We start from the raw sequence: 22,487 nt of genomic DNA, 5'->3' as shown, positions 1-22,487 counted from the left end.
TGCAATGCCTTGAATTAGTTAGTTATCTTTTGCTACATTCACAAGTTCCAAAACCATGCAGTATTTTTAATCTGAGCTATTAGGTGTCACTTGCATTGGAGTATAGATAGGGAGGAATGCCATATGAGGAGAGACACAAAGTCTGTTGGCGTTGTTTGGTTATGTGTCCACCCATTGCCTGCCCATGGCCATGCTAATCTCAATGGACATTCCCACAAAGTCCTGCCTCTGCCTGCCTAAAACACCTCCTCATAGGAACTCTTTGAGCTTGCTTTAATCAAGCCTTACCATCAAAGCAGTCTTCTGAGAGTGAATGACTTAATTGGAGTTGTAAACACGCTACTGGTGTAATATAAATGTCTTACCAGGCCTGCCTTCAGCCATTTGATTTATAAGCACTCTGCGTGTCCTTCACTGCTTTCCTGGTCAAAACAGCCACTGGAAAAGACACTGAAGTCTGGTTAAAAAGAAGCATTGACAAAGCCAACAATTTTGTCTCGATCATACGTCTTAAGCTTTTGCCAGGCACTGCTATTAGATGCCCGGGTACTCGCACCATTTTGCTTCTGCTCCAAATAATTTGTAGTTAATACCACTACGGCTGTGCCTGGTAAGTGCCTTTCCCATGCCTAGACAAATCTCCAAACTGTTGGTATTGCCAATGCCTGTTTTAAATTAAGATTACAAACTCTGTTATATATTTAAATCTACAGAATAAATGATCACAACCACTTTGGACATATGGATATTGTTAGGCAGCTTAAACTGAATACCACACTTGAAAATCAATGATGCTGACATTTAGCCACGGATCTTTACTCTTTCACGAGTCTGTTCTAGCCCTTTCTAATATTCTGAGCAACTTCTGTACACATACACATTATTAAGATGGCGCTGGTAACCACAATGAACACCAAAACCACGTGGCTAGGTAGTTAAATGGAGCTTACACACCCATAACGACACCTTCAGAATCTCAGAGTAAGTGATTTAAAGTACTAAGGACAGTTTTCCCTCATCGGTTAGATAAAAATTGATTGGATCTTTTCTTTAAGATTATGTGCTTGAGTTTTCACCATATGTATTTACAGATAGAATCAAAAGAATGGATTAGGATATTGTAAGAACCAAATGGTAATTACAACTACACAACTATTAACAATCAGTGAACTATACTATCTCTTAAACATCATTTCCATAACTAGGAATTTTCTTAAATAAAACTACTAACATATCAGTATTTCTACGAAATTATTCAAGTTAATTGATGGCTACTAATAAATAAGACATTATACAACTAACAGGTATTTGTACAGATTAGAGTCTGCATTACATTAGGAACTTACTAATGAATTTGGTTTTTGTTGTTCTTCCTTTATTTTGTATATTTTATCTATGTTTCTTCCATTAATATTAGAACATTTAATAATGATAGAACTGAAGAATCACCCACCCATACAATTAAGTTCAGTATAGGAAATGTGAAACACACGTAGACATTCCATCATTTTCTCATACCTAGATTGATCATTCGATCACTGTTACTTGTATGTAACTGAACACACACATATTGAAATTGAACTGCATTGATTTATAGCATTTCTAAAGATATGTAATTTGAGGAAAATGTTTTTGCCTTTTAACAATCCAATGCTGATCGGTTGAATACACTCTGTATTTACTCATGCAATAAAGTTAAATTATTTTATGAGAACAGCAGAGGCAATGCTTGAGGATAGCTGTATGATGGATTTGTAAGCATTTGCAAACATTACAGGTTGGCTGTTTTCCTTAGGTACCCCTGCAGCCATTACCATGACTTTCACTTATAGAAAATAACAATGAAAAACATTTTAGAGCACCAGACTTCCCATCAGCTTGACCTGTTTTCTTTGTTGTTTTTTTTAGCAAAACCTAGGTATGACTTATATTTCCAGATTATCCTGCCACCTGGTGTTGGCGTATCATAATTATGTTGGTTTTGGAACAGTGGTTTAAACTTCAATGCAGCCCCTGTACTGCAGGGACTTTGCTGTCACCGTAGGTGTCAAACAGTGCACCTGTAACCTCTGAACCTGCTCTGTGCCAGTGGAGAGCATGACCTGCAGATCAGGATACTGATGAAGCAGGGCACAGGTGTACACGCTGCATGGCGTTTAAGGAAAGAAGAGGCTGGTTAGAAGACCACCCATTCTAGGATTCCCTGCATCATTTCATTATTTAATATTGTGGGGGGAGACTTAAATTGTGAATGTAATATTTCTGAAATTGATCTTGCCCCTTTGAAGAGGGTAACTGTGCTGTTTTGGTGCAGTTTAGTGATCTGGCAAAAAAGGCCTCCATGGGTAGAACATAGTCTGCCTTTTTTGTAAAATGGGGTTTTGTACAGGCAAATATGTTGTTAGATGGTAAATTGAAGAAGGTGCCAACTTGACAGAAACTGGGGGCAGCATCTACGATTTATTATTTTATTAAGAATGTGGAACCAGTGAATGTTTATGTTTTTGAGATAATACCCACTAAGCTAAGTGATCATGCAATGTTGTGTTTAGAGAGAAATCTGGGTTGTATTAAGTCATCTGATATAAGGGGTCCAGTAGATCTCTTTATGACGGGTACAAATAATAGCATGATAGTAAGGATATGTCCACTCTGTCAGACAACTTTGCACTGCTCCTCGCCAAATTGGTACCCCCTGTGAAATCGTAGAGCAGAATTCTTGGGTCTTTTGTCCCAGGTCACCGTAATGACTTTGATGCCCAAATACACCTAAAAAAGGGAACTGCAGCATTCTATCAAAGCCCCAAACTGTCTATGGTGGAAATAACAAAGGGAAGAGAATGTCAAAACAAATATCGCAAATGGCTTAAGATGTACTGACTGCAAACATATATCTATAAGAATCAGATACTGTTTAGGCATGTGATTAATAAGGACTCCAGATCTATTTGGAGGATCCTATACAGACTGGATGGTTTTAAGGCAGATCTACAGCCTTGCTGTGTGTCGGAGGGTGTTTGGGTGGAGTATTTCACAAAGAAATTTGAGGCTGCTCAGGGATACATGATGGCAGAGGGAGAGATTGGTTTCAAAACGTGTGCATAGAAGTACTTGTTTTCTGTACAATCTTGATATAGAAATGATCATTGGAGCCTTGAACAATTCTAGAGGATGCTGCCCGGATGATATATAGGGAAAATCCAACAATATGGTTAGATATATTATATAGACCGTTTATTCATATTGCGGAAGGTACCCCTTGCCCTAGTTCATTGCAAATCTTTCAAAGAAGATATAGAGCACAGCCCCACAACTATCGTCCAACTGCACTAATTGATTATGTAGGCCAGATCTTTGCCAAATTTGTATTGACATTTTTTTACCAACTCTGAGCCCACTATCTCTCCATGCTTGTACCTCTGATATAGGAGTGGAGTTCGGTAAATCACTTTTTATTTCGGTAATTGACCTTGAAGTGTCTTTTGACAATGACAATATTGACATCAACAATCTGTGGAACAAATTGACGTTTTGTGGTATTGACAAGAGTCTATTGCGTATTATCCAGCTCCTTTACTCTGGTAATGCAATCAAAGTAAGATTAAACAATCAGGGTGATTTATCCTGGGCAATTCCCATTGTTAAAGGAGTATGCCAGGGGTGTGTCTGTTTAATCTTTAACTTCCTTACCTGTGGGAGGAAAACACACCGTGGAAGTGCTATGTGCCTAAATTGAGAGATCTTAGGTAAACATAATTGTTTGTGCAGATGATCTTGTCCCTTTGGACTACACTGAGGCAGGTCTGCAGAGACTATTGGGGGGTGTGGAAAATTAATTTCTAAAAGCCAACTTATAATAAACCCCAGCAAATCCTTTGTAATGACCTTTTCAAACCGCCACAAATCGAAACCCTATACTTGGAAATTAAGCAAGATGTCGGTCACTAAGGTTACTAATATTACTTATTTGGGCTACTCAGTCTCTTTAAAGGGGTAAGTAAACTAATCAAACAGGAAAAATGGCAGCAAATGCTCTGCAGTGTATTTAAGTGTGCTTAAGAGGAAAATGTGTGCATGCTCTAGGATTCCTTTAATTGTGCCCTTTAAGTTTAAAATACCCACCATGATGTTATACGGGTGCGAATTGATACTGTTTAAGAATAGAATATATTTAGATGCCCTGGAAAGGAACATTTGGAAGGCAGTTTTAGGTCTTCCTAAGTCAAGCCCAATTAGTGAAATCTGATTGGAACTAGGCATCATATCATGGTGGGCTCAATATGTAAAACGCAGCCTTGTCCTGCTGTACAAATTGACGCTGGCAGAAGAATCTAACCTGGGCCATCATTTGCATGACTGTCCCCCATACCCACACTCCCCCACCTATTTTTAACTGTACCAGACCCCCCAACGCCTTATCTGCTCTGTCACACACCCTGAAAAAAATTCAGTTCACTTTTTCGTTATTTTATACACGTTTAAAATTCAGGCGCAGAAATGCCTGGCTATGAATTAACCAACGTTAAAGTAACAGATTCTGATTTTGTCAAGAAAAAGAAGATTGGGCAGTTGAAAAAGATCATGGATGTGGCGGATTTAGATAGACTAAAGCTATTCAAGGATAAACAAATCTACTAATTGAGAGAGTATTTGGCAAAATTCCCATCGCGAAAACACAGGGACTGCTACTTCAAGTTCTGTCTCAAGGGTCTCCACAGATTAGAAGTTATTGGTCCCAAATTTGATATACCAAAGGATCGACGAGGGTGCCGTGTATGCAGCAAGGCTCAGTTGGAAACATTATTCCACTTAGTTTTGGAATGTCCGAGATTCCAGACTGATAGGATTAGGTTGCTAGGGCCCTGTGTGCACTAAATTTCATCAGTAGTCACATATTCACTTTGGGATAGGTCGTGATAACGTCAAATCAGGGTACAATACTTGCACTGACAAAACTATTGGAGGTGATTTTTTTCAGAATTGGAAAAGGTCCTACACCAGGGAGATCAATAGTGGCAAGAAGTCTGTGATAGTGTTTGATCTAATTTTATGTCATTTGTTCTCGATTTTGTGTTGATGAAACTGAATATTGAATTTGTTTTTAGGCTAGAACAGAAACAATACTGGTTTGTATTGGAAATGCATATTTTATTCTTGTTATCTACTAGATTTCTATTATATATGTTTTACGGATGTGTGTAAAAACAGAGGAAAAGTTTCTTGGAAACTGGAAAACACTGAAGAAAAAAATGGCAAAAGTTTTTATTTTTTATTTAATATACATAAAAATGCCTGGGCTTTTACACCCTTACCAGATGGCATACTGACAAGAACTGATACACCTAGACACAAATAGAAAAACACAGATCAACACACAAGACCTCTAATGTAGCTGGATGTAGTATGACTAACAATATCGAAAACATTATTTCCATGACTTTTACATAGAGTATCTTTACCTTTGAAGTCCAATATTAATTTCTTCAGGATGGAATGGTGCTTAAAGAAACTATTCCAGTTCCTCTGCAGCTCTTCAGGATCACTTACTGGCTTCTGAACCACCACATTTTCACATCTGAGGAGGAACCAAGTTAAGTTATTGCATGTCTATGTGTTACTAATCTCACAGAGTCCTGGAGAGGTGCTTTGCAAAGTACTTAGTACTATAAGAGGAACTTGCACAATCAGTGTTAATATCAGCAATCTGTAATGTTAATGTATTATAGCTCTTTTGATGCAGTAGAATTTTCAGCGAGGGCCTCCTCCTAGGAAAAGTTTGCATTATATGCTCCAAGCAAAGAACAGAGTATAAGTCCCTTTAACAAATGGTGAAGAAATCAATCACTGTGCCTAAGTGTCGAAGGAATAAATATTGTCAAAACAAAGTCATCTTCTAAACAGCTATGAGAATGGCTGAGAAGACGAATGCAGTCACTCTGAGGAAATGTTCCAAATGTTGTATTAAAGAAATAAAAATAAAGGCTAACTTGTCCTATTGCCATGGTATATTCCCTACCTATATTTCTAACTAGAGTGATCGTCAGTTGTCATGAGCGTCAAACGTATTACATCTACTGACCAAAACTAATCTAACTGGCCCTACCACTATTCTAAATAAACCAAGGTCAGAAGAATAGCTCCCTTCTCCTGAGGGTACTTCTTGTATCAGTCTTTGGTTTCTTTTTAAATATGTACTCTTTAGATAGTCTCTAGTTACTTGCAGCATCAGTTCAGTTCAAACAGCTCTTTCATGCGATGATTGGCTTTTCTCTCTTCCCGAAGAATATCTCTTCTTGGCAGTTTATACTTGCTTTGTGACTTTTCAAAGGACTCAGAACAACATGGAGATGTACAATTTCTCCTGTACTTCTGGTCTTCTAGACAATTGCGGTTCACCTTGTTCTGGCAGTCTCTGTCTTGTTTATTGCTCAATGTGGTAGTTTCTCTGTACTTCCTTTCATAACGTTCTCTTTCTCTTATATTCAGTTCTTTCTGTGTTGAAGGCTTGGGTATTTTCCCCTTTTCCCAGGGTAGAGATATCCAAGGTTGATTTCTCTCCCCGTCAGGGGCTTCAATGCTTCTCTTCCTTACATAGAAGCAATTTAAATTGATCAGTCTTGTATTATATGGTATTTACTTGTACTGGGATGAGTTTCTTGAACTGTATAACAATTCCATTTTGGCCTCCCAGTCTTCCCCTTCTCTCCGTTACCTTAAACAATGTTGGGGAATGTCTTCGGGCTGTGTGCCTGTTTAGGAGCTTCTCTTTTGGTCCTCGTGGCTGTTGGCTTATTGTTGCCAGCATTCTCTTCCTGGGATTCTCTCTTGTTCCCTCAGAGTCCTGGTGTTTCCTCAGATAACAAGGTTGATTGTCACTTCAGTCTCAAGATGGTATTGGTGTAGGTTTGAGGGCCGACTGCCGACGACGTAGCGCTTGTGGTCATGCCACCATCTTGTTTTGATCTCTAGCCCTCTCTGTGTCTTGCATCTGGGATATGCTCTGTCTCTGGTATCTCCCCTTTCCATCCAGCACAAGCTTGCATGTTGCAGGTTCCGCGGCTCGCTTCTGCTCCGCTTCCTTCAGGTCTTACGCGGGAATGAGGCCACCCTTGTGTGCGTATGCATTCCTCTCTCTCTCCATGTTGTTTGCTATGTACTTGCTATTCAACGTGCTCATCTCAGTTTGAGTGGAGACTTGAATTTAAAGGAATCATTCTTTCTTCTTGATAGTGGCATAGATTGGATATTCTTCATCCAAGTATTGGGACTTTTAAGTCCCAGATATTTTAGAGATTCCCAAGTATGTCATTATGTGTAACGGTTTCGAGAGCTCCTCACAGGAAGATGAGTCCTTGTACCCTAAGTAAGAGCCTCTCCTGGTGAGGTCTCACTTACCTCAACCCCTAGGAAAGGTATTGCAGAGCAGGCCCACCTCCCTAGCCTCACAGGGGGGGGCTCCCCCTTGGGGAGAAGGAACGATTTCCCTTGATTCGTCACACTAGACAGACCAAGGCTATATTTAAGGGAAGGGTCATTTTCTCAAGCAATCATGTTCCCTACTGAGGTATATAGGAACATTTGCACATGAGTTCTACTCCTAAAATGGAAAGGAAATTACTTTAGATTGTTTCTTAAGTCAGAAAATGTTGAATATGATCAAATGCATGGATTATAGACTGGATTCCTGGTTGACAAAGACAGGCTCCCTACTAATTGGGCCTAGGCTATTTCCAAAAATTGCCCATGAGCCGGGACCTTGCTGGGGCTCCCAGGCCGTCTTCCCTGAACTAATTTCCTAGTTATAGAACTATGATGAGTGACAATACTCTTCTTTCGCAGTAGATGTCATGCTCAGCCGTGTTTTGAATTATAGCATCAGTTACAGACATTTGGAATTATAGTATTTCTTTTTTAACACTGAATGCAAGGCAAAGTATAATGTAGAGAAGACATCATTTGATTTTGCAAAACATTATTTCAAAGTCATGCCATTAGAATGCTTTAACAAAATGTATACATAAGTATAATGGATTTCCTTCTGTATGGAGGGACTGGAAAATGCATTTGCCTATTTTGTTTTTAGTTTCGATTGTAGTGTACCCCCCCTTTAATGTTTTAGCCTACTTAAAGCATTGTATATAATATAATTAATGTGCAAAATAATCAATGAGAACCAATGAGGAGGGCTTTGCTAGTCCATAAAGAACCACAGCCCACGTCAGAGGCTTGAGTGAAGTGAAGGCTTTAATGAGGGCCCCAGTACATTAATACCTAGAACAAGCACTGGGGAGCTGTGGCATTCCAGAGTACTAGAATGCAAGTATTGGGACAGAATGTCAAGTGATTGGATGGGTGCCTCCACAGGTTGACTAGGAACACAGAGGAAGGCCGAGCAATGAGGTGAAATCAGAAAGGAGCCAGCACCCAGGGAAGAAGTAAATGGAAACCACAATTAGGGCTGGCACTGAGGTGAGGAGGAGTGGGAAGTGATATATGGGACAAGAGAGATGGAGGTACAGGACTAGATGAGTGCAGAAGGGATGAGGGAAACATAGGCCAGTGGAGTCCGGACCAATGACCAAGATGCAAGCTTAAAGGAAGACAGAGCTGGCACATACATGCGAGAGGAATTCATGGAGGCAAGAAGAGTGAGATACAATCGGGAAAGACCAGCCTCTAAGCCTCGAAACCAATGTGACCACAGCACAGCGCAGCTGAATTTACTAATGTAAGATAAATCTTTCCTCAACGCTATACTGTGGAATACATTGTGTGAGACAGGCATGGTATCGAGAGACACAGACTCAAGTATTTATTTATTTATTTATTCACATTTGTTAAGCGTGCATCCGCCGGGAAGGCATTGTGGTGCTGGTTACAGACATTTATACTTGGTTACAGGATTGATGAACATTTGCAGTCATATATACAAACAAGTAGTAAGGCATAAAGAAGGTCAGTTGAAGAGGAAGGTTTTGATTTTTTTGCGGAAGGTGAAGAGAGAGTTTTCAGTTCTGATGTCAGTAGGTAGGGTGTTCCAGAGTTTAGGGGCTAAGTAAGGGAAGCCTAATCCTCCCGCTTTGGATCTGTTAATGAGAGGAGTGTGTAGAAAGTTGGTGTAGTGAGTTCTGGTCAGTCTGGAGTGAGTGGGTTTGGATAAGGTTTGAGCAAGATAAGACGGAGCAGTGCGGGAGAGGCATTTGTGGGTGAGGTTGAGGATTTTGAAGCTGATGCGTTCTTTAACAGGGAGCCAGTGGGCTGCCTGTCTGTCCATGGTGATGTGTTCCCTTTTGGGTAGGCTTAATGCTGCTCTGAGCACATTGTTTTGCGTGATTTGGAGTCTATTTAGATTATGATTGGAGGTACCTGCTAGGAGGGCATTCCAGTAGTCCAATTTGGCCCGAATGGTAACTCTAGCAATGGAGAGGCAGTTGGGCTTGGATAGGTAAGGTTTTACTGAGTTTATGAGTTTAATGTGCTGAGGCGGAGGTGATGACGCTGACCTGCCTGGACATGGATAGCGTGGAATCTAGGTAGACAACTATTGTCTTTACTGATGTAGAGACAGGGATGATGGTGTTATTAATGGTGAAGTTGGAGTGCAGATGGTCTAGCTTGGCTAGTGTTGTTCTTAGGCCAATAATGATGATTTCATAGCTTGGCTAGTGTTGTTCTTAGGCCAATAATGATGATTTCGGTCTTATCTCCATTGAGACACAGGCCTGGATAGTGGTGTAGACTGAGTGAAGTGCTTGGGCATCTGTAGTTTAGGAGCCAGTCAGTGGTAGGAGTACTTGAGTATCATCAGCGTAGTTACTATACGCGATGCCCAGGCTGTCAAGCTTGTCGAAGAGACGCTTTGTGAACAAGTTGTATAGAGTAGGTGCAGTGCGTGAGCCCTGCGAGACTCCACAGTGGATGCTGGTGGGGACAGCATGGGCTATGTCTGAAAATACTTTTATTGCCCTGCCTTCTAGGAAGGATGTAATCCAGTGTACGGCTTCTTCAGAAAAGTTGGCTGAGTGGGTAAGGTGTGATGTGAGAGTTTTGTGATCTACAAGGTCAAAGGCAGCTGAGACGTCTAAGAGTAGCAGGAGGGCAGGCTTACCTTCATCCATGATTTAGGTGATTGGTTTTTTTAGGTCTACCAGCGCTATTTCTGTGCCGTATCCTTTGCGAAAACCCTGATTGTCTAGATCCTAGAATTCAGTGGGTTTCAAGGAAGTGTTGGATTTGGCAGTGGGCGGATTTATCCAGGATCTTAAGGAGGAATGGCACAGTGGGTATGGGTTGGTCGTTTTAGGATTGTGAGGGATCGAGGATGATTTTTTTTAGAAGAGGGCGTACCCACGCTTCTTTGAGGCTGGCAGGGATGATTCCGGTTCTGAAAGAGGCATTGATGAATGCCGTTATGAGTGGGACAAAGAGGTCTGCACAGTCCCTGATCCGTTTGGGGGGACAAATGTTTTTGAGGATATTGGTGACTTCCAGTTCTGAGATGTCTTTTAATGAGAAGAAAGGTTTGGAGTTGGTTGAGGGGGGAGAGGGGTCAGATTGTTTGGGCGCAAGAGTGTGAGCTAGGGCTTTTTGATGACCCTTGATTTTGTTTTGAAGGAGATCTATTTTGTTAAGCATAGCAGCTTGAATACTGGAGCACCAAGCTTTGTCTTTATCTCTATTTATAAAGATTTATAAATATCTTTATTTATTCGTCAGATCTCATCTGGTGTCGTGGGGGGAGATATGAGTTCGCTGAAAATAGCAAAGATTTCTTTAGTTTGAGATTTAGCATTGGTGATACGGACATTAAAGGAGTTGGCTTTAGCATTGGTGATGGTATCTTGGTATAGACGGGAGATTTGGGAAAAGTTGTTTTTAGTATCCTTGCTCGGGTGTGCTAACCAGAGCTTCTCTTTTACGGGAGCGTAGGGATTGTAGTTCATCAGTGAACCACAAGTTGATGTGTAGAGTATTTTTTGTCTTTTTTGGGTTCAAGTGGAGCTATGGCATTAATGGCAGTAGCTGGAGCATCGTTGTAGATGTCAGCTAAGGCGTTTGGGTCGTTGGAGAATGGGGGGGTTAGTCCTGGGATGTTAAGGTGTGAGCGGAGTCTGTCCTCGTTGAGCTTTTTGGAGCTTCTCGCTAGAGTGGGGGGGGGCAGGGGTGAGGATTTTTGTGCTGGAGGATGTGGGTAGGGTGAACTCAATGCAATGGTGATTGGCCCATGATAGTGCTGAGTTAGTGATGATGGAGGTGTGGCAATTAAGGTCAGTGACCAGTCTTTGGTATTTGTGGGGCCAGAGACTTTTTGTGTAAAGCCTAATTCGTTAAGATCCTTGGTGAGGGAAATGGCAGCTTTATCTTTGGGGTCATTAGAACCGAGGTTAAGGTCACAGAGAAGTAGGGTTTTGGTGGAGCTCTTGAGGTTGTTGCTTAGTATATGCAAGAGGTGCCCCTGGAAGTCAGATGGAAGGCCAGGGGGATAATAGAGTACATGGATGTTAATGGTGCTGTTGGGGGACAGAGCAAGCTTAGCAGATAGGATGTCTGAGTTGCTGTCACAGGGTTGAGTGATGAGTCTGAGGGAGAGTCTAACTTTGGAGATGAGAGCTACCCCGCCTCCAAAGCGTGCTAGTCTGTCTTGCCTTAAGATAGTATAGCCTGGTGGGAGTGCAAGAGCAATGGAGGGACCAGATGCTTCCTGAAGCCAAGTTTCCGTAATGGCTAACAGGTTGAGGTTAAGGCTCTCTAGGAGATCATAGATTTCTAGGGCATGCGGCAAAAGTGAGCGGACATTAAGGAGGGCACATTTAAGGAGAGGAGTGGGTGTAGTATTGGGCTTACAGCTGATAAATAATCTGGCTGTTTCTGTGGTAGTGGGGGGTGTGGGTCCACGCGGTGGTGGTGGTGATGGTGTGCAGCTAGATGAGCGTGAGTGTTCAGTGTGTGGGGTGCCATTGATGGTGGAGCGTGATCCTAAGAGTAGATTGTGGTGTGCTGGGGCTGTAGAGAGGCAGCTGATGTGAAGTGGTAGGGTGCGGCTTATGAGTCTGAATTGTCTGACATTAAGTGAGCAAGAGGTGGCAGTGGGTGTGAGGGTGGGAGTCAGTGTGGGAGTGCGAGTGGGCATGATAGCACATAGGGTGGGAGCAGATGTGATGTGATGAGGTGGTAGGGACATGCTGGTGATGTTGGTGTATGTCATGGTGGGATAGAGAGAGGAAAGGGAGAGTGCAAGGGCGAGTATAGTAGTGATCGTGTTGGGGAGGAGGCTGGAGATCTTGTGTGGGATGTTGTAGCTGGCTTTGAGCAGCATGGTGCGAGTGGAGGGTGGCCACAGGCAAAAGAATTACAGTTGCAAAACCTTTATTTACTATAATGCTGGGGTTGGTGTAATACCTAACCGGCCACAACTCTAAAGGGATGGTTCCCTTGTGAATTAGTGCAGTCTAACCGGAATGGGACTACACAAGATGTATCTCTTGGTATTAGGTAACACACATTTTAATATAGGCCTGTACTACACATGTTGGTAGTGTGACTGAGCAGCCAGGCTTATCTTAAGAGGGGTCATGTGAACTGTAGAGCTGTACAATGAAATCAGTAAATACAAGTATCCAAGTAAACACTTAAAATTATAATACATTAATTATTTATTTATACACAGATATTTTAAGCATTCTTTAAAAAGCAGCAATTAGTTGTAACATTAATCCCAAATGAGGATTTAAAAAAGTGAACAATAAAGCAGGTGAGTTATTTATTCGTATGTTACTCATGTTCCAGCACCCAGAGGTGACGCCAGTGGAGGTCAGTATAACAATTATATTGGTAACACCTCTGCAGTATTGAGTTATTTAAGGAGGGAAAGGTTAGGGTTAGATCAGAACAGACTGATCATTTATAAGAACAGTTAGATTCTCCCAAAGGGATGCAGGCAGTCAATTATCCCAGCATTAAAGTGTTCAACATTCAAAACATGTAAGAGAACAAGCACTGCCAAAGCCCTTCAGAATGGGGCCTTCAGAGAGCCAGGCCAGCCAAAGTCAATGGGCAAAGTCAAAGTTCTGATGTTCTTTTTCTTAGAAAAATGTTCTTAAATAGTCAGTGTTCAAAAGAGAAATCACAGAAACTCAAGAGAAGTCACCTTCTGAAAGCACAAGCTGTAAAACCAGTGCAGGTTAGTTGAGGTCAAGTTAGTGTAGGGGTAAATTGCACTCCCAAAGGTTGGAGGCACCCCAAATAGCAAAAGGATAGTATACCACAATCCCCACAGTACCGTTGAATTTAAGAAATTGTTCCAGCTGGATGCCTTCTGGATGCAATCCTGCAGAACCTTGTTTCTGGTCCTTGGTCATGGTGACGAAAGGGAGGACGTCTGGTGGGCTCCTGTGGCAGCACTCAAGAGAGGGTCTCGCCAACAATGGATTTCCGTTGATTCAGCAGCTCTATGTGGTTTTGGCGCCTTTCTCTGAGCGCCAAGAAGAACAAAAAGCTCTGGTTAGGATTTCCTTGATCCCTTGGTTCTGGGCTTTGGTGAGGCGACTCTGGATGTGGATGTCCTGCTTCTGGAGGGTCCTCTGGATGTCCACGAAGATCAGGCTAGATTCGAACTTCGGAAAACAATGCACTCACAGGTGGTTGAGGTACCCCGGGTATTGGGGTTCTGCAGCCTTGGAAAGTCACAGAAAGTCAGGGGTTGAACCAAAATAGAGTTTGTCCCGAGGCTTGTTGGTTATGGGTCATTCCTGTCAATTTGAAAACAGGGTCATCAAAGATGCAGGGCTTCACCTGGCACTTTGTGGTCCAGGAGGATGTCGCTGGCATCTTCTGTCATCTTCTGTTTCAGATGTTGTCCTCCACTGGTCAACATGGCTCTTAGTCCCAAAAACCTTGCTTTTTATGCAAGTTCCCATTCATTCACATCCTTAGACTGTCAATCACGGAGCACGGTGGCTGTCCATAAGGACAGCCAGCCGGCCAATCGGAACTGCTTTCACTCAGGCACTTAAAACAATACTTAACAACAATTCATCATACTTTAAAAAGTTTTGATTTTTCTTTTTTTTTTTTTTAGAAATGATCACTAGATTCATTGAGACATGAAGAATAGATTTTTGAGCAGAGTGAAAGAAACCGGGCCTCAACTATAACTTAGGCTCATTAGTTATTTTGCGAGGGCCCGGATATCACCAAGAAGATCAGTGATCTCAGTTAAAAAGCTACAAAGGGTAATAGAATATGATATATGCTTCATACTCATCAATTTGTGCCACAGACTGTCACAAAACATAGCAGAAGTAAAATAAACAAAACTATTTAAATAAAATATTTTCCCAAATTGTAAAGCATTACTTTTTTAAATCATGTGGTACAGGGATTCAATCTCCTCCGATTTACACAGCCTGCAAACCGATTAGTAAATTCCAATGTGACCTGTCCGCCTATTACCTCTAGGGTGGGATAACAATTAAATCTGAATTTAACTGTACAAGGTTGCTGAGAGTAGACAGAGAGACTCTTCCTTACTATGAACATAAACTCTATACAGCTTTAATTTTCCAAGGTGATCCAGGGTTTCAATTATATCCCAAACTCATAAAGTATTTGTTACAACGGAAGAGTCCCTCTCTGCGAAATCGCAATCTCACGAAGATATTGTTCATAGGCCAGTGAAAACTCTGGCACAGCCTTACCCGAGTGTTCTCAAGGACTCCCCTAGTTTTAGAAAGACATTTTGAGACCCCTCTTCATAAATGTTTAAATATAGGCTTTGTTTGTTCCATTTATATAGGTACTAGCAAGATTGAATTCCAACCGAATTGCTTAATTCTGCACAAATGTAGGGAGGTTCAAAATCTTATGGCAAATTTCCCCCTCGTAAATACTTTTTCCTTATAGAGAGGGGAAGGAATAGAGGGGAAGCAATTCAACCCCATATAAAATTGCTGATGTAATTTTAGCCATATACAATTGAATAACAGGCAGTAAAGAAGATAAGCCAAACTTCCTCTGAATCAAACTCATTGGTGCAATGAAGGTATTCACTTTGGCATCAAGACTGTTCTTCACATAATTCAAGTGCTTCCTAGAGGAACAGTATTTATATATTGTAATTAGCACGTGAAATTGATGTGAGTAGCAGAAAATTATGTGGTCACCTGTTGATAAGTGAACATTATTATATTATAATCATATTAGGTTTTGATATAGCTCCTCATTCGAGCGCTCCTCCCAATAAACAGCATAGTAATAATAGCTGTTTTAATGCCAATGTATTTTGTATTCAGATTATTGACAACAGAAGAATGAAGAGCTCAGTCGATCATCCTGGGATTTAGACTTGCAAAGTGGAGTTCGCCCCATGTCAGACCCAGGCATTTCTCACATATAATCTTGCTCTTCGAACTTGCTGAATACAGCCTGGTCCCATGTGAGAGGCAAGTCAGCGTTTAACTCGAAAGCGATCTACCCGATTTACCACTGGTGGTAAATAGCAAGGGCAATATTTGCAACTGAGTGTCATGCCATAACTCTGGCGGTTATCTAAAGTAGCAATTCCACAAATAATTATTGCTGTGCAACAGTATTTCGCCACATGTATTATTTCTTCTATAATTGTTATTTTCCCATATATGTTCTGCTTTAAAATGGCAATTGAATGGACATCCATACCTTCTCATGATGGTCTTCACATCCTAAAGGCGTAGAGAGAAATAGAGGTTAATCAGTAAACCAACAACTACAGATGAGATCTTTTCAATAGTGTGATGAGCAATATATGACCTTGACTAACAGCTACCATTCATGCAAACAGTGGAACCCCACAGGTCTGGATCCCCAATTAGTACAACCTTATAGACCGAGAGAGGGGTCATTTGTCAAAGCCATTAATTAGGGAAGGATCATTATCTCAAATGGCAATTATCTCTCCCGAGGTCTACACGGATATTAGTGCATAGTGATAGTAGCACTAAATATTTTAGTTTCATAATGAGAAAGCAACAAGCTTGTTTTCATGAATGAATCATTCCAGTTGCAAACTTGGTTAAACTGGAGTGGGTTTAACACGAGCATACCTTAGGGGCAGTGTAAAAGTAAACAGTTTATAAGAAAGTGAAAGCATTTTCCCATGTTTTGGCTTTCTCTTTGGTGTGTTAAACTGGATGTTGCAGTAAACAGTAAACAGTGTTCTCACGTAACTCCAAAGATAAGGTTCGGGGATTGTACCCATTGATAGGTCCACATAAGGATTGAGCAGAAAGATGAAAAATGATCACCAATTTGTAATATATGTGAAAAAGGCCTGTGAAAAAGGCCAACGGCCGAAACATGTGTCGCCAACGCACACTATTCATACTAATAATACATTCAGTTCCACACTGGCACAAGTTGGTGGTGTGGAATCAGTAAACTCCATGTTTTTAACTGTTTGTTTATTTGTAAACATGCAATTCCAATATTTGACCTCCTCTGTATTGTCATGAAAGTTTCCCTGTAGCACAAATCTCTTAGACAAATTGCAGTCTTTTCAAAAATGGTTTAAGTCACAGAATTCATTACACTTGTCTTAATTTCGGACATCTTGGTTCACAGTTACTACCATCTGACTTACTCTCTCATTATCCCAGATTTGCCAGCAGTCGGGTCCAGGCTATTCCCCTTTTTTGGCTCAATGTTTGAGATCACTATTAGATTTAAACGAAACACTTTCTAGATTTGATCATGGATTTATTTGATACATCTTAACGTCATAACACCAGAGACACATTTCTCCCTAAGGCAGAATTGCTAAGAATGAGTACTAGTCCCCACACAAATTAGGGGTAATTCCCCAAAACGAGCTATGAACTTCATTGCACTAGACTGGACACACCATGCAGCCATCGTATTCTCCTGATCACACTTCCTGACAGCCCACAAGGATCAGGATAGATGCCCCATGGAGGATCCTGATAAAATGTTCTGTGAAGGTTCTGTATAACATTGTATCCAATTTCCCCACATTTAGCCAAACCTCAAAGGAGTTGGCACAGATCTACGATCTGAAAGATTTGGGCCTGCCAGAACTGTTGTAACAAGTTCTTTATTCCTGTTACACTTAGTTTACAGAGAGGAACTAACTGGCTCCCACCACCCAGGCTACCCATCTCCAACTGCCTGAGTATGGAATGCCAGTGTCCTAACACTCTCCCACTCATACAACAACATTCCTTGTCAACATTCTCTCTGACATCATGCATTCCAGACAAGCTTGCATCCATCCACCCAGCAGAGCAAGATTCAACACACCTCCCTTCCTTACCCTTACCCTACACACACATCAGATTCATATGTGTACATCCATGTTCAGATACAACACCCCCACTCTTTCAGACCACATTCTCACAATACCAAAACATACCAAATCAGACACTCACACAACCATACTGCATTACCCTACAATAGAGAAACTGTGCTGACACTAACTCTAAAACTATCTACTAGATCTCCATTGGCTCTTCAACCAGCTTTGTTCCCAATTCCATATATCTATAGACCTTTTTATCCTCACCAAACATATACATGACTATCTGTAATGTATTTATATCGAACGTCATCTCGCATGCATTACACCTCACATTCTCACAACGTATCACAAAATCAATGCAGGCCTGTACATCATCCCACGATATATATCACCATACACACAGTAATGTCCACCATCACCATATCACCAAATTAACGTGGGCATATACATCATGCCACAATATCTCTGCGTTCACCCGGCAACGATCCCCATCACAATATCTTCAAATGATTGCAGGCATAGCTAGCGTGCCCCAGTGTCCCAGCATGCACAAGGCAATACTCTGTATCACCATATCACCAAATCAATATAGGCATATACCATATGCCCCAATATCTCTGCATGATTAAGGCAACACTCACTATTACCATATCCCCATCCCTGCATGTGCCACAGCTTTCCCCATTACACCAGAACTCTACAATAGCAAACATCCAATCCCCTTGACACATGTAAACACCCATTATAAACTACATGTATTCTCTAAAAGTCAATTCGCTGCATATGCAGTGCTAACTCTGCAAATCCTGCTAGGGTTGGTTTCTAATATTAAACACATAAAAAATTCAAAACCACATGTACTTAGAAATACATCGCCAATTCATAACACAGCATTTTTGGATTTACATCCATTTTCTTACAATTGATTTGCTCCTTCCAATCTGCAGATCCCCTGCAAAACTGCTTAGCACATACCTAAAAGTCCAGTGTTGTGGAGCAATGGTATTCCTACACATCATGCATGATATAATGCATTATCCAAACTTTCCTTTGAATGTTTGGTAATATTACCAAAAAATATTTATGGAAGATCCAGTCTCATTTGCAATATAGTACTCATTCTTCAAGCACTACACAGCGCTGCGATCTGGCCACTTATTCCTTTTCGCTCTGGCAGCTGCGACTTAGGTAGTCAGGTTCCTCACTCGGCCACATCACGCATGTGAACGTGAAAGCACCACTGAGATCTTTCTTCCAAAGCAAAGTTGGCCTTCGAACGCCAACGTCACCATTCTGACTTTGGAGACTCTGAGCAGAGAGCACCGGCACTCTTCCTCATCGCACTCTGGTCAGTGCTTGCATTGGCCAACGTCAGCCTATCACAAGGTAGTCGGTACAGCGCCATTAACCATCTGCTCCTCTTCTCCCTGTGCCCAAACAAATGTTCTCGAATGAGGCCTGTTTTCACCATTGCCCATGCAAAAACAACCTTCCAGGCTCCTGTAGGTTGCTCCCGATTCATATTTTCTCGAGCTCCTTCAAACCCCCATACTGGTGCAGGCTGGCTTGAATGGCTCAAGAGCCATTTTACTCCACCCTTTCTTTGGCTCGCCTGCATTTTTTCCTTCCACACACTACGTAGGCGCCCCTAGGTATGACAGCAAAACAGCACCCTTCTTGCTTTAACCCTGGGTTACTGGCATTATTCCAATCATTATTTCCTTTGCCAGTCTGCCAACCAATCTTGCCCTGGAAGAGGCGTGTTCACCTAAGTCTCTGGATGCCACCAATGGCATCCTTCCAGCAAAACACCATTCCTTTCACCCTGGGTGATGGTACTTTACTTTTATGGGTAGTCGATCTGTGCATTCTGGATCCCACCACCCGCCGCAGCAGCTTACTAGGTGTACTTCTTCCTTGCCCAGATCAAGTTCCCTGCACACCTCAGTACATTTCCTTGGTCTGCTGGAAGACCAAGTCGTCGCCAGTGTTGTAACGAAAGATCATCAGTCACTTCAGGTAAGTTATAAGTAAGTCCTTTATTCCAGTTAAACTTAGCTTGCACAGATAAGCGTACCTCCAACTGCCTGAGTATGTAACACCTGTTTCCTAACACTCTCCCATGGTCACAGCAACATTCTCTCCTTGTCAACTCTCGCTCTGACATCATGCATTCTAGACCAGCTTGCATCCATCCATCCAGCACAACAAGATACAACACACCTCCCCTCCTTAACCATGTTCAGATACCTAAAGAACCAAAGCGTCCATCCCAGGTATACTCAAGAGCTCTCCATTAACAAACAGGCTATTAGGGCTCTTGGGAAATGCTGGCACAAGGCACACAAACCAGGGGTTCACTATCCCTCAAGGCCTTATGTCAATGGCAGACCCGGATATCCAAAGGCAAGGATGTTTATTGCACATCCACTACAACATCCTCTATTAAGGAAGGATCAAAGTCCTTTTCACATCAGTCTAACACTGCTCGAACTCCACACCAGAGGTACCAGAATTGTAGGAGCAACGTGAGTCTATCAATAAGTACTTTATTAACAAATTAAACCCTGTGCCAACTTTTTTCCCCTCACACCCGAGGCCCTCTTGTGCATGCTTGCATCCTTAAAACCAACTGCATACACCTACAAACTTCTGTGAGCCACCATCCATACAAATTTCCTGGTCCCGCTCTTAATGATCTTCTGAAGATAATCAATGCTTCCCTCTTGGAGGGTACATTCTGGGAAATTCTTACAGGGGGCCTTATGTGCTAATTCCAGAAAAGCCCAGCATCACCAGAAGACCAAGCAGACTACCAGTGGATCAGAAGCATTCTATTTAGCGACAAAGTGTTGTCTAGATTGTAGTCAACAATTTACAGAAATTGAGCAACTCAGTATGCTCAGGGATTATAAATCTGGGTCTACCCCAGTGTCAGCACTGAAACCGCCACCATCGATGTGGTCGTTGGCACCCTGTAGATAATCAACAATGTGGACTTGTGCCTGCTATTCCTCCTAGACCTTTTGGGGGTGTTTGACACTGTCAACCACCACACACTACTCACCCAGCTTGCACATAAGATGGGGTTCTCTAGAACCGTTCTGTAACGGTTCACATTTTACCTATCTGGCAGACACAAATCTGTCCATATGGGCTTCTTCATGTCTGAAAAGGCACCCCATCACCGGTAGGATCGCACAGGGCTCCATACTCTCCCCGATCATCTTTAACCTGTATGGAAGCACTGGACACCCCAACATTGTTATACACCAGTATGCAGAGAATACACAGTTGTGCCTAAATATTAAAGAGCCATGAAATCTTGCTCACCATCGCATATGCTTTGCAAGCAATCACAAATGGGTGACTGCTTAAAGGTTGATGAAGACTGAATTCATACTTCCTGACCACATCTCCAAGCAGTCATCCACTCAAAAGTGGATGGACTAAATGTGATTAGATGGGTTCCATCATCAGCTCACCCGTTCTGCAACATTCTGATGACTCATCATGGATAGTAACCTATCCTTGCAATAACATATCGCATAAAAACACAAACAATGAGGTATCTCTCTACTTACAAGATCAAGCCCTTCCTCCTGCCTCATGACTTCCGAACAGTGGTGCAGGCCCTAGAGATCTTGCATATTGATGGGCGGACGTCCTCATTCCAGAGTTCCCGGTTGCTCACATGCCCCCCTGCCAAAAATTGACCACCATGCCATGGCTCACCTCATCTTTAGCTCTAGGAAATGTTCCCTCTCACCCGATCTGCCATGAATTACACTGGCACAGCATCCTGGCGAGAATCTGGTTTAAAACCACCTGCCTCACCCACATGGCAATCTCTGCCAATATGGCCAACTACTGGATGGGCAAGCTAAAATTGTCTGGTGGCACACAGTCATCTCACAATAAGACCATGACCAGACTTGAACCTAGACTGGCCATTCAGTGAGAAAACTAGGAAATAGTCCTTCTCATGCTATTCATTGGTGCTCTAGAACTCCAACCCAGTGGTAATCTGGAGCGCTCCAAGTCTTCTTCAGTTTAGGAAAGAACTGAAGACCTGGCTTCTCCAACCGTTTGGTGAAACTTAGATTCTGTCTATCTTGTGCACACCTCATCCGTATATTGCACTGTGATAATTGTTAGTAATGTTTATTGATGACTCGTAAATCTTGGGTACCAATGTTTTGTTCTATGACCTGTACAATACCCCATTGCCCTGAGGCGAAACTCAAACTATAAACATGTATGATACTGATATAATATAAAGCTTCTTGGAATAGAATGCAGTATGTTTGAAGTATAGTGTATGGCACTGTACTGTACAACTTCTCTGTCTTTATTTCTCGCACTGAAATGCAACATCTTATATGCTTATATTTTTTTTTACAGAAACACCCACTAACTTACTGCCCTGGTCAGTGGTACCTTCAGAGAAGGAAGTCTTGCACTCGACCCTTAAGTGGGACTTTAAAGGTGGCGATGTCATGCAAGCATAAGAGGAGTTTTGAAACTTTCCCATGATGGAGGTCCTATGGTGTACTAAAAATGATAGGTGCGGAAGGTGCACGGACGTATTGTATTTTGTGTATCACTGTATCTTAGAATATGCACCATCTCTTAATATCTTTAATATCCTTCCGTAGACCACCATGTAATGGGATCGTGAACACACACCCAATGAAGATGGAACACCAGCTCTGGAGCACAGAGTGTCGGATGATCAGCTCAGGGATTCTACTAAATGGAAAGTGGTGTTGTATACTTCAAACCAGTGTATCTGATGCCAAAGAGTGTAATGGATACTGTTTGTGATGTTGGGGGATTTTGGAGGAAGGTAAACCGTAGAGTAAACGTGAGATTTCATGATGTACGTGGATTGCAGCGATGAGGAAAATCTGGATTTTAGGTACTGTATAGTGAGTTTCAATGTATGCTGAAAGCTAAGTATAGTGCATTAGTAGTGTTCACCGATCAAAACTGACCGACAGAAGAGGAAAACCTACTGTATCCAGAGATGTAAAAGACATTGACACAATTGGTAATGAAAGATGATTTTGCGATTTTGTAAATAGGTGATTTAGTTGCAACTGAATTAATTTTAACGAAACACTGGCCATATCATCTACAGATACAGGTTTTTCTAAATGTTGTCTTATACTGCTTTATATCAGTCTTACAGTTG

General features: G+C 41.8%; 1 protein-coding gene across 2 annotated transcripts in view; it reads right to left on the bottom strand.

The window, feature by feature from the left end:
- The window catches only part of LOC138447629 (E3 ubiquitin-protein ligase TRIM39-like), a 252,095-nt gene that overhangs the window by 73,301 nt on the left and 156,307 nt on the right, over positions 1–22,487 (bottom strand). For both annotated transcript variants that reach the window (XM_069603828.1, XM_069603827.1), the window contains 2 exons: positions 15,676–15,698; positions 5,460–5,575 (listed from right to left, as the gene is read on the bottom strand). In XM_069603828.1, the coding sequence (XP_069459929.1) occupies positions 5,460–5,575; positions 15,676–15,698 (139 nt within the window). The remainder of the gene's footprint in view (positions 1–5,459; positions 5,576–15,675; positions 15,699–22,487) is intronic.

Source organism: Ambystoma mexicanum, chromosome 3q (genome assembly GCF_040938575.1).
Source record: "Ambystoma mexicanum isolate Mex_15411 chromosome 3q, UKY_AmexF1_1, whole genome shotgun sequence".
Classification (NCBI taxonomy): Eukaryota; Metazoa; Chordata; class Amphibia; order Caudata; family Ambystomatidae; genus Ambystoma; species Ambystoma mexicanum.
The sequence above is the reverse complement of the archived record's forward strand: the minus strand, read 5'-3'. Positions and strand labels throughout refer to the sequence as shown.